This window comes from Pogoniulus pusillus, chromosome 4 (genome assembly GCF_015220805.1).
Source record: "Pogoniulus pusillus isolate bPogPus1 chromosome 4, bPogPus1.pri, whole genome shotgun sequence".
NCBI lineage: Eukaryota > Metazoa > Chordata > Aves > Piciformes > Lybiidae > Pogoniulus > Pogoniulus pusillus.
The window spans coordinates 43,603,225-43,616,443 of NC_087267.1; the positions used below are offsets into that span (position 1 = coordinate 43,603,225).

General features: G+C 47.2%; 1 protein-coding gene across 9 annotated transcripts in view; it reads right to left on the bottom strand.

Moving 5' to 3' along the window:
• PFKFB3 (6-phosphofructo-2-kinase/fructose-2,6-biphosphatase 3) overlaps positions 1-13,219 on the bottom strand; it is a 58,652-nt gene that overhangs the window by 24,369 nt on the left and 21,064 nt on the right. For 7 of the 9 annotated variants that reach the window (XM_064142713.1, XM_064142711.1, XM_064142710.1 and 4 more), the window contains exon 1: positions 1,687-1,854. The exons of 1 other annotated variant lie outside the window; for it this stretch is intronic. In XM_064142713.1, coding sequence (XP_063998783.1) covers positions 1,687-1,765 — 79 coding nt within the window. In that variant the 5' untranslated portion in view covers positions 1,766-1,854. Of the gene's footprint in view, positions 1-1,686; positions 1,855-13,219 lie in introns of those variants that run through there. One more of the 9 variants, XM_064142704.1, reaches the window with a different exon arrangement.

Here is a 13,219-nt window from a genome sequence, read left to right on the forward strand (position 1 = left end):
GAAAATAATTAGAAGCCACATTACAGAATTAATGAGTCCCTCAGTGTCTTAATATAATAAAGTACATTAGTTTTCTGCTCTGCCAAGGGAGGGAATTCTCTCCTCTGAGAAACTAGTTGGCTAAAGCAGCAAGAAGCACAGGGAGGGTCCATGCACATGAGGGATTTCTTTCAAAGGTGCGAGTCCTTGAGGGGAAAGAAAAAAAAAGTCAAACCCATACATCTGCAGAGCATGAAGCCAGCAGATTATTTCAACCCCCGCCGCTAAAAAGCAAAGCCCTGTGGCAATCCAGATGTTCCTCAAGCCATTTCCTCTTCATCTTCTGCTGCAGAGCTGCCTTTGCATGTGCAAACATTTGCTGTAGGGCTCAGACATCCCTTGCTGCCTGCCTGCCCCATAGCCACAGGGTGACAACACGTGGCAAATTCACAGGAGATTGATTTTAGTGCTAATTTTTTTTTCTAAGGGAGCTCTCCAGACATAGGAAATAAAATATCCAAAGCACCTTTTAAACCTGAGCGCTCCAGAAACGCATCGGAAAGGCTGATTCACCCAACTACCCAAGCCACTTCCATCTCTTTGCCAGGCGATGAAATGCCACCTCCTCACCTCCGCCCGCCCCAGTCCCGGCTCTCTGCATCCCCACATCGGCAGATTGCTGCGACGCTGAGTTGGGAGTTAACACGAGGTTGCACAACTGGCAGGTTGCCGGTGTAGCTGTTGGGTGACTTAAAAGAGCTGCTTCTTGAGCTTTAGCACTGTGTTATGATTCAGGAGTTGGTTTATAGTAACACAGGCACGACCCAAGCGTTTGCATGTGCGATTAATGCTTTTCTTTAGCGCAGAAATTGGTTTTAAGCCCTCAAAATGCTCCAGAGCTTGGAAAAGAAGGGGAAACACTGAAGAAGTCTCAGCATCACTTTCGGCCCTCCCCTCCACCTGACTCCCAGCTCATAGAACTGTTGATGCTGGAAGAGAAGTCTAAGATCAAGTCCAACCGCTTACCTAGAGCTCACAATCCCACCACTACTGCTAAGCTATTACCACTAAAGCACCTCCCCAGATACCACATTCACGCATCTCTTTTAAATCTCCCCAGGGATGGTAACTCCAGTAGCTCCCTGTGCAGCCTGTTCTAATGCTGGATAACCCTTTCCGTGAGGGAGTTTTTTCCTGACATCCCAAGCATAGCACAGGGTAAAGTGTAAACTGCTGGTGGCTTTCCTTCCAAATCCACTGACCTCATCCTGCATCCCCCCCTTAAACAAGTACATCTTAGAGCAAGGTGCCAGAATCCCTCAGAAATCCCAGCCGAGCTGGTACCCGGTTCCCTTTTAATCCCAGGGCTGAAGGCGGGTGGAAATTAGGACACTCGTGTCACAGCGCCTCTCCGCATCCTCCGCTCCATGGCGCTCATGTGATGGTTGCACCTTCCTCCAGCTCCAGGGCTGGAAGTGAGTCACGCGATGGGATGGGGTGGGATGCGGACACGAGGATGATGCTGGAGGAAGGGGGGAGGGGAAAGAAGGATGCTGCACGGATATTACGGGAAAGGGCGTTGCAAAAAGCATCCCCCACCGGCGTGCGAAGAAGAGGGGAGGGGGGGGGGGGGGGGGGGGGGGGGGGAGGTGAAGCTGCTTCCATCCCACCCAGCCGAGCCCACCCCGCTGCGATGCCTGTACTCACAGCGGCGGGGCAGCGCCGGGCGGTTGTCATTGGGAAGCCAAATCTTCTGGATGCGGCTTTGCGTCAGCTCCATGGGCATTTTTAAAAGCAAGGTCTTTTTGCGCTCCGCGTCCACCTTGAAGCGTTTGCGGTGGTTGAGGGAGAGGGGGGAAAAAAAGAAGGGGAGAGGGAAGGAGGGTAGAAAAATATATATAATAAAAAAGAGGTTTTGTTGCGGTGGTCGGTTACGGGGGAGGCTTGAAGAAGCGACCTCGGCGCTTTCGGATGCTGCTGGGAGTCTCTTTAAGGCTTTCGGCAGAAGAGGGGGGAGGAGAAGGAAGAGGAGGGCCGGGGCTTGAGAGCACAAAGCCGGCAGGAAAGGCGCAAGTGCCGCGGCGGCGTGTGCTCAGGAAGGAGCAAGAGGGCGAGTCCTGCTGCTAGGTTTGGTATCGCTCTGAATGTCGAAAAAAAAAGAAAATGAAAAAAAAAAAATCCTTTTTTAGTTTGAAAAAATAAAAATCCTTTATGAAGGAGGAAAATCTGAACAGAAAATCAGCCGAGAAAGGGCTGGCCCTGCCTGGTTCTGTCTGCTGCAGGAAAGCCGCGACGCTGCTGCTAGTAGTAGTGGTGGTAGTAGTTGCGCTGGCGGTGGCTGTAGTACTGCTGCTCCGCTCTCGCTCCGCCCGCGAAGTGCCGGCTCCGGCGCTGCCGCCTATTTCTAGCCCGCCGGGGCCGGCCGGCGCCCGGCCGCTCCCGCCCTCCGGGGCGGGGAGGGGGGGAGGAGGGATGTGTGAAGTGTGGTGTGTGTGTATGTGTTGGGGGGGGTGCGGGGCTCGGCGGGGCTTGGCCCGCGCTGCCGCCTGCCGCCGGTCCCTCCGCACTGCAGCGGGGACAAAGGAGGCGCCGCGCAGCCCGCGGAGGCTTTGTTCTGGCGGTGCGGCTAGGGAAACACGCGTTGGGACGGGAGAACAGCGTGGAAGCAGCGATGGGTGATGGGGTATGCGGGATGGAGAGAGTGAGGGACTGTGTATGAATCACAGAATCATAGAATCACGCAGGTTGGAAGAGACCTCCAACATCATCCAGTTCAACCTAGCACCCAGCCCTGTCCAATCAACCGGACCGTGGCAAAAAATGAAGTTAAGTAAAACGGGTTGGAAATAAAACGTAGGAAGTTGGAGTAGTTTAGCTAATGCAATAAAAGCATAAATAATAACATAAAATTCAAAATGAAAAGTAAAAATAACGAAGAATATAAAAAAATAATAAATACGTAAAGTGAAAAGAAAATTTCAAAGGTAAGGATGTGAGTAAATTGATTTTTTTTTTAAGGAAAAAAATAAAGGAAAGAAAAATCACCAAATTAAAAGGAAAAGAAAATGTCAAAGGTAAGGATGTGAGTAAATTGATTTTTTTTTTAAAGGAAAAAATAAAGGAAAGAAAAATGACAAAATTAAAAGGAAAAGAAAATTTCAAAGGTAAGGATGTGAGTAAATTGAGGGTTTTTTTTAAGGAAAAAATAAAATCAAGGAAAGAAAAATGACAAAATTAAAAGGAAAATGAAAAGCGGGGAAGAAATTATATATTATATATTATATATATAAACTTGAATAAAACAAATATTAATAATGGGGGAGTGGGGAAGAGGTTAACCTGAAGAAATAATTTAAAACAAAATAAAACATCCGCAAGAATTCAACACTCCCCTCCCCAAATAACCTAACACTAACCCCAAGTATGCCCCGGTGGCTGAAGGGGGGCGGCTCCGACAGCGCTCCCCTTGCCCCCTTCCCCCCAACACATCCCGGGCCCCTCTCCACGGCTCGCCCCGGGCCGAGGGGCGGCGGGGGCCGGGGTCTGCGCTCCGGCACGTCGCTCACGTCGCACCCGGCTGTGCCGAGCCAGACCGGACCGCCCCCCCCGGAGGGGATGCTCCGGTTGCGGCTCCTCCTCCGCCCGCCGTCGCCACCGCCCCGCTCCGCCTCGCTCCGCGGGCGCGCAAAACGCCCAGAGCCACGGAGGCGGCTCGTATCCCCTGCAGCTTTTCCCCTGGGCTCCGAGGGGCTATGGAGCAGCGACAGCCCTGGGGATGCTCCGCAGAGAGGAGGTGCTCTCAGACGGGCGCGATTATGACAATTCTTCTAGTTGTGTTGATTTAACTATTTATACCTTTTTGTTTTAATTACTTCTATTGCGCTAAATATTTTTATATATATATATATATAAATATATATAATTTTCTAGTTGAAAATGCCCCTGCTCTGGAATCAGTGGGGTTGAACTAAATGGAGTTTCCAACCCAAACCATTCTTATGAATTTTTTGTGTACGTGTGTGATGGACTACTCATATCATTAACAAATTTCAACATTGAAATTGTATTATTTTCCATCAATTTTTCCTTTTTTTTTTTTTTTTTTTAGTATTTATTATTTCCCATTATATCTTCCCTGTGTTACATATCGATAATTAATTATTTATTAATAATTATTCTGTGATAATATTTATTTATTGATCTTTGTTTATTATTTATTGCTCAATAATTGATATTTTGTATTATTTTCTTTCTCATTTGGTTTAAAACTTTGGTTTAAACCATTATGACTTTATTATTATTGTCATTATTATTTCCATTCTTTTATTAGTTTATCATAATTATTCATTCATTGGCCAAGTTTCTGCACTTAAACTTAGCTTTGCGATTCATAAGCACAGAGGTGCTGGGAACACCCAAAACATCCCTTTGGAGATGGTGAAGCCCCAAACGTGGTGGTGCTCTCCCCTCACCCTCCATCTAAGCCACAGTACTGGGGGGGGTGGGTCCTGCTGGGTAGCCAGGTGTGGGGGAGAGGTGAGGTCCATGCAGCAGGATGGAAACAGAGGTGTAGAGGTTGGAACACCTACTTTGATGGGGATGAAGAACGGGAATTATATTAAGTCATAGAATCAACCAGGTTGGAAGGGACCTCCAAGATCATCCAGTACAACCTAGCACCCAGCCCTAGCCAATCAATCAGGTGCCTCAGCCAGGCTTTGCTTGAACACCTCCAGGGACAGCGACTCCACCACCTCCCTGGTCAGCCCATTCCAATGCCAATCACTCTCTCTGATAACAACTTCCTCCTAACATCCAGCCTAGACCTCCTCTGGTGCAACTTGAGGCTGTGTCCCCTTGTTCTTTTGGTGGTTGCCTGGCAGAAGAGACCAACCCCCACCTGGCTACAGCCTCCCTTCATAGATAGATAGATAGGTAGATAGACAGATAGATACATTTTCATAATAAATAATATGTGGAATAGATAATATTGTATATAATGTTAATATTAAACATATAATATTAGTAATATATAATATTACTGATATATATTTATGCTATATTATGTGTTATATATTATACTCTATATTTTTCATCACATCACATACATAAAGCTACATAATGCAGCATTACCTTCTTGCTGTATATAAAATATAGTTTACATTACTGGTAGTAGTACACTTTATTATATAAAACATAGATAGAACATTGTAATATTACTATAAAATATAATTAATAAATATATTTAAATGTTATACCCCAAAATAAACTATTCTGGGGGGCTTTTCCTTGCATGGAGATGAGATGGATGGGGTAAAAAAATGCACAATCCTGCCCTCTCCTACTCAGTAAAAAAAATATTCATAGGAGAAAAATAAATTAATTAATTAAAGAATCAGCTGCTATAAGCAAAACGAAAAATCTGGGCTTTGGAGGGCAGAAAGTTGAGGAGGGGGAGTGCTGAGGTGGTGAAGGTTGGGGGAGGTCAGACCCTAGGGCACTCCCTGGACCACTCTGCACAGAATCTATCCCACGAAAGGGGTAGAAATTGGTGGGATCTTTTCCCCCCCAAATCCCTGGTCATTTCCCACGAAGGGCAGTGAAAATTCACTTCTTGGCTAAAACACGACTCAGAACAAGGAACAAAAATCGTGTGATGTTACAGGATGAGAACTTCGGGCATGTCCCTTCCTCCCACAGCTCCTTCTCTTCAAAAACCTACCACCCCCACACTGTCGAAAGGAGCCTGAAAACGAAACCCCGCCTGAATCCAAATCACAGTCACTTCAAATTACGTCCACCCAGTAATTCCTGGCTTAAAAACTCTTAAATAACTGGAGCGGAAAGCTTCCATTCCGAAATAAATGGCCTGGTTTTCAGAGACACGAGCACCCAGCTGCTCACCACCAGGTCAGCTGGAAGCAGCAGCAGCAGCAGCATCGCCAATGTTTCTAAGGCACACTCACCGTGCTGGGCAGGGCAGCACAAGAGGCATCCAGAGAGGTGTGGGGTTTTTTTTCCCCCCCTCTCGAACCGTGCTGTGCAAAAGCACGAACCTCTAAAAATAGAGCTGGGACCGGCAAAGCAGCTCATTGCTCGCAGCTGCTGTGAGAGGAGCCCGCAGGGTGCTTAGCTCAGTGAAATGAAGTCAGCGACAGGGGTCAGTGTAGTTAGCAAGAGGTACGTGGGAGAACAGGACCTCTGTCCCACATCCTCTGCCTTGCCAGGTGATGGGAGACGTGCCAGGAAGAATAAATCACCGGGAGGTGCTGCCTTGCTCACCCCATCACAGGAACCTGCAGGGATTTAGCAAATGCAGAAGGACAGGGAGATAAATGCAATGTGAGGGTTTGAAGGCTGAAGGTCTCGGTGGTAGATGGGTTCAAAAATTATTTCAAGCATCCAAGGAGTAAAAGTGGCTGGTTCAGAGAAGTGGGAGAGGGAAGGGCAGCAGGAGGGAGGGGAGTCTGGCAGAAAAGGGTGAAAAATCCCACTTTAGTGAGAATGGCACCAGCAGGGTCAGTCTTCAGTGTTGGGCTCCTCAGTTTAAAAGGGACAAGGATCTGCTGGAGAGTGTCCAGCAGAGGGCTACAAGGATGATTAGGGGACTGGAGGGCACTGCTTTATCAGGAGAGGCTGAGGAACCTGGGGCTTTTTAGTCTGGAGAAGAGAAGACTGAGAGGGGATTTGATAAATATTTATAAACACCTGAGGGCTGGTCAGGAGTGGGGGACAGGCTCTGCTCACTGCTCCCTGGGATAGGACAAAGAGCAATGGGTGTCAGCTGCAGCACAGGAGGTTCCATCTCAACACAGGGGGGAACTTCTTGACTGTAAGGGTCCCAGAGCACTGCCACAGGCTCCTCAGAGAGGTTGTGGAGTCTCTATCCCTGCAGACTCTCAAGGCCTGTCTGGATGTGTTCCCCTGTGATCTGTGCTAGACTGTGTGGTCCTGCTCCATGGGTCTCTTCCAACCCCTAATATGCTGTGATCCTGTGACAATTTCAAAGCTTCTTCCAGTCTTTTCTGCCTCTAAGGGTCTCATGTTCTTCAGATCATTACTTTTCTATGCTTGAGTTTCTTTCCCAAGTCCTGTGATCTCTTACTGAGTTTACTTAGCCATGGACTTCAAGAACACCAAAGCCAAAGCTTTTATTTTGTCCTTTTATTTCTCACTGAAATGACCTAGCAACCCACCTCAAATAGTGGAATTAGATTCTAGATACAGCCCAAATATAACAATTCTGGGCTAAATTCCCTATCTTCTTTGAAAGAAATTGCTGGTACCAAGAGGTTACCAGCCAGCCTCCCCTGGCACCCTTCACCAGCAGCAAAATGCAGTGACTGCGCTGGCGAGCCCCAACTCTGACTAAGCCATGATTCATCCTCCCCTTTCTTTCTGTTTTACTTTTTTTTCCTCTCCTCTGAAGGAAATTGGGAAGGAAAGGACAAGTCACATTCATGCCTACGTTCAGTGCAACACGGACTGTCTCCTTAGATTGTGGCACGGAGGGGACAGGAGGTAATGTGCGTGATGCTTGGTGGAATCCAAGCTGTGTGATCCAACACTGCATCCAGCAACTTTTTGCATGGTCAACACTCAGATATGTGGGTTAACATCTGGTTGAAATTCAGAGATGTGGCTTAAAATTCAGAGACATGAAAGGCCAAAATCTGGGAGCTGTGGATACATCAAGTACATAGATGCAGCCATAAGTGTGCTAATGACAGCAGCTTTCAGCACAGCCTTAGTTTACTGGTCTGGGATGTGGGAACAACGATTTCTCCTGGCTCTGGGACACAGGTTGCAGAAGTCAGGAGCTGCCCATGTTCTTGTTAGTGCATGAACAATGCCCACCTTAAACAGACAAAATGATTTGTCTGGGCTGACAGAGTGGTATTTATACACGTATTCACACCCACAAAGAAATCCAAACGAGGCTAAACTGTTGTGGTATTCTGGAGATGCCAATTAAACTCTCAGCAATGTATTTAGGAGAACCAGGAGCTTTCAGAAAGGCCAGAGAAGCCAAGTGGTTGCCCACTCCTCTTGACCACTAGATGCTGAGCTGTCTTCACGCTTTCTTTGCAGATACTCAAGGCCTGCAAAAGCTGCTGAAGGTCAAGTTTACTGAGAAAAAGGGTTTGGAAAAGTGTAAGATGTTTAGGGTTTGGAGAAGCAGCTGGAATTCATGGTCCTTTGGATCTGCACAATTAGCTGCCTTCCCCTCTCCCCTCAGGTTTACTGAGAAAAGGGGTTTAGAAAGGTGTAAAATGTTTGGGGTTTGGAGAAGCAGCTGGAATTCATGGTTCTTTGGACCTGCACAATTAGCTGCCTTCCCCTCTCCCCTCCCAGGTATTTTAATTGCAAGAATAAATACAGGAGAAGTGAAGTGTGAACTGCTGCTACATCACTGGGATATCACCACTACCTCTCTTTATCTCACCCTCTCCATCATCCAGCTGCAGGGGGTGACACTCTGATGAACTCACACATCTCCCTCCCTAACCCATCAGGGTGTTTCTGCCATGGAAGAGTTTTCTTCTCCTCTTTACAAGATGGTTTTCTCTTCCTCCTCTCTTGCCTTTCACCTTTCCTGCCTTTGCAATCTCATGTTCCTTTTCCTCCTCAATAGCACCAAGTTTGCAGCATAAACCACACTGCCAGCCACAGAAGAACAGAATTGCAGGGAAAATAGTTTCTTCACAGTATGATTTCGAGGTAGTTCCCTGAACTGATAGAATCATAGAATGGTTTGGGTTGGAAGGGGCCTTTTTCCAAAATCCAACTCCTTTGCAATGCGCAGGGATGTCTGCAAGAAGAGCAGGTTGCTCAGAACCCCAGACATCCTGGCTTTGAATGTTTGCAGGGATGGGGCATCTACCATTTTCCTGGGCAGCCTGGGCCAGTGTTTCACTACCTTCTCTGTAAAAAAAGTTTCTTCCTTCTACCTACTCTGAATCTCCCCTTTTTACTTTAAAACCATCACTGCTTGCCCTGTCACAAGTTCTGTTAAGAAAAAGCTGTCCCCATCTTTCTTATAGACCCCAAAGTTCTTCACAGAGAGAGTGATTTGCCATTGGAATGGGCTGCCCAGGGAGGTGGTGGAGGCACCACTGCTCGAGGTGTTCAAGCAAAGCCTGGCTGAGGCACTTAGTGCCATGGTCTAGTTGACTGGATAGGGCTGGGTGCTAGGTTGGACTGGATGATCTTGGAGGTCTCTTCCAACCTGGTTGATTCTGTGATTCTATGATTTAATACTGAAAGGCTGCAAGAAAGACTCCCTGGAACCTTCTGTTCTCCAGGTTGAAGAACTCCAGTTCTCATAGACTGACCTCACAGTGAGAGGTTCCAGCCCTGTGATCATTTTTGTGGCCTCCTGTGTCCACACTCCAACAGATCCACGTCTCTCTTGCGCAGAGGACTTCAGAGCTGGACACAGTGCTCCAGGCACACAAAGATACCAGGAGGCTGCTCAGCATGGGACTTGCAGTCCCCTACCCTGAAATCAGAGGAGACCTCCCTGTTGACACGTCTCAGGTCTGCATCTGGGAGGGCTGAAGCCCTCACAAGTGATCAGGGCAAGGCAGGGAACGCTGAGTGTTGGAGTTGCCCTGGAGCTGCTCCTCCCATCACCCACTGGTGTAAACACCCGTTCTTGGCTAAGGACAAGCTGTCCAGTTATTGACTCTATTGCATACCGTAACTGGACCTGATGTGCTCATGAAATGTCTTCCTTCCCTGACTGTAAGACATGCAGCCAGCCCCTAACAACAGCTGAGCGCTGACATACCAGCAGAGCAAGCACCCAGAGCTGCCCCACGCGTGCCGCTGGGAGCAGCTTTCCTTTACAACAGCTGCAAGGAGAGAAGGGGAAGACTCAGAGGAGTTCATTCTCCCACGCTGACAAACAAGTGCTGAGCCCCAGAGAGAGAGGGAAATCCCCACTGAGGCACAGGGCAGCGCTCAGCCTGCTCTATCAGCCCCTGTCAAACACTGTGCTGGCAGCAGCTCTTGTGCACATGACCTCACTTGCAACTGTAGGTGCTACCCAGGCTGTAAAAATGAATCATTTTGCTGACCACTAGTGAAAAATGGGCTCCTTAGAGTTTTGGTTTGAGTTTTGTTTTTTTTTTTTTTCCAGTCACATTCGACCAATTCAAGCTTGGGAACCTGCTTGCATTTGCTCAGCTCTCTGCTTTGAGCTTCTCTGCATGCTGTCACCATTGCACTCAGTGCAACTATTTCAGGAGCTGTAAATCCTGCCTGTAGCCACCCCTTTGTCATGCTATGCCCTCAGCCTTCTGAAAAGTAATTTGTTTGCATTCATTTTCATTTAGGAGCCTTTCAAGCAAGGCGATAAGGGTCCAAACCTAATTTCTTTCCTTTTGAGCTGTCAGATTTAACATGTAGACATGGCACTTTGGGACATGGTTTAGCAGGGATGGTGGTCTTGGGTTGACAGTTGGACTTGATGATCTTAGGGGTCTTTTCTAACCTTAATGATTCTATGATCTCACAGAACCATGGACTATCAGTCAGAATCCAACCTTTCTTGGCAAAAGCACGGTCTAGAACCTTAGAACTGTCCAATGGCTTTGCCCTAACTAGAGGTATTTGGCTGTGATCAGGTTAAAGGCAGATAGGAAAGGAATTGAGAGAGCTGCAAGCATATTGCATGGCTGTGATGAAAATGGAGAAGAAGGAAGGATGAGAGCCTCAATGTAATTTCAGTCCCTACATTAGGAGCAAAAGCACCCAAGCATTCCTCCATCATCCTCAGAAAGACATGGGTGCCCCTGACTGTGACCAGGTCTTGGAGGGTCACTGGGAAGAGCCAGTAAAGTTCAAGGCCAGATTTCAAGAGGTCTATGATGGGGTGTCCAGTAGCCTGGTTTAATGAGCTCAAACAAACCTTCCAGGCCTGTTGATCCCAGGAGCCTCCCAGAGCAACGTTCTTACTTAAAATGAAATGGAAAGAAGCTTCATCTGTGATTTTTTTGAGACTTACATGCTATAATTCTCCTAAAAGCTCAACAAAACACTTGGAAATAACATTCTGAACTGCAACATCCGTTGGAGCAAGGATGTTTCTCAAGGCTGGTAGCTCTGCTCAGAAACAGGGTCCAGTGGGATTGAGCAATGTCCTGTGAAAGTTCATGACCTTAGAAGACTAGCAATAAATGAAACTCACTCCATAAACAGGCTAAATAACAGATATCATTTCCTCTAGAGGATGCAGAGGCAAATATGGGGTTTTGAAAGTGGTTACAGGGTAATAGAAGGGCAACAAAGCTGGTGAAGGGTCTAGAGAAGAAGTGTTATGAAGGGCAACTGAGGGAACTGGGGTTGTTTAGTCTGTAGAAAAGGTGACTTGGGATATCTTATCACTCTCTGCAAGTACCTGAAAGGAGGTTGTAGTGAGGTGATTCTCTTCTCCCTAGTATCAGGTGATAGAGTGAGAGGAAATAGTCTGAAATTGTGCCAGGGGAGGTTAAGGTTGGATATTAGGAAAATTTTCTTTACCAAAAGCATGGTCATGCACTGGAACAGGCTGCTCAGGGAGATGGTGAAATCAATGTCCCTGGAGATGTTGAAGAAATGTGTAGACTTGGCACTCTGGGCCATGATTTAATAAGGTTGATGGCTAGACTTGATGACCTTCAGAGTTCTTTTCCAATCAAAAACATTCAGTGATTCGATGGCAAGAGGTTGTGGATGTTCCAGTCTCAGAAATCTGTACTGGTTCTCCTTGAAATAACATCTGGCTGCAAGATCTCAGGCTTGGGCTCAACAGAAAGGGTTGATAGGTACAGATACAAGACACAAAATCCATGTGTTGGCACTGCCAGTGACTGCAAGAATCCAATATTCACATTAGGCTGATGTTGGGTTGTGCCTCCTACTCCCATGTACTTTTAGTTACACCAAAGGAACACTTCTGTGATTTGCAATTGGAATGGGCTGCCCAGGAAGGTGGTGAAATTGCTATCCCTGGAGGTCTTGAAGAAGAGACTGGATGAGGCAGTAAGTGCTATGGTCTAATTGATTGGCTAGGGCTGGGTGCTAGGTTGGCCTGGATGATCTTGGAGGTGTCTTCCAACCTGGTTGATTCTATGATTCTCTGTTTGTTCTGTTATTTTAGGGTGTGAAATTCGCATCTGAATGTCCTGAGAATGATTTAGGGTGTAAATCCACAAGATATTGAACTTTACTTTAGGTCATTCCATCTCTAAGCAAGATGCCAAAACCACCTGTGGCAAGGCACCTATACACAGCACAAAAATCCTGCTGGTTTGAAAGAAAAGTGTGTGCAAGGCTCACCCTGTTCTGGGGGCCTGCCCTGCTGCTGCCAGCATAAAATCTAGCAGATGTTACTTACCATAGTCCCTTCTCCAGATAATTACAGAATCACAGAATGGGTTGGGTTAGAAGGGACCTCTAAAGGTCATCTAGTCCACATAAGCAGCTAGAGCAGGTTGCTCAGAGCTCTAAACATGACCTGGAATATTTCCAGGGATGGGGCATCTTCCACCTCTCTGGGTGATCTGGGCTAGGGACAGAGTGGCTGGAGAGCAGCCAGGAAGAAAGGGACCTGGAGGTACTGGTGGATAGTAGCTGGACATGAGCCTCAGGGAGGTGGTGGAGTCGCTGTCCCTGGAGGTGTTGAAGAAAAGCCTGGATGAGGCACTTAGTGCCATGGTCTAGTTGATTGTCTAGGGCTGGGTGCTAGGTTGGACTGGATGATGTTGGAGGTCTTGTACAACCTGGTTGATTCTATTCTATTCTATCCTATTCTATTCTATGTTTCACCACTCTCATTGTAAAAAAAAGTCTTCCTTAGATCTAGTCTAAATCTCATAGAATCACAGAATCATTAAAGTTGGAAAAGACTTCTAAGACCAAGTCCAGCATTGAACCCAACATCTCCATGGTCACTAAACCATGTTCCAAAGTGCCTACTTGTTCTCTTAAGACCTCCAGGCACGGAGTACTGAAAGGATGTAACAAGGTGTCCCCATTGTTCTCCTCTCCTCTAGGCTGATCAACCCCACTCTCTCAGCAGGTCCTCACTGCAGAGGGGCTCCAGCCCTCAGATCGCTTTTGTGGCCTGCTCCACCCCCACTCCAACAGGTTCATGTCTCTCCTGTGCTGAAGACTCCAGAGCTGGACCCAGCACTGTAAGTAGGGTCTCAGCAGACTGGAGCAGAAGGGTAGAATCTTCTCCCTTCACCTGCTA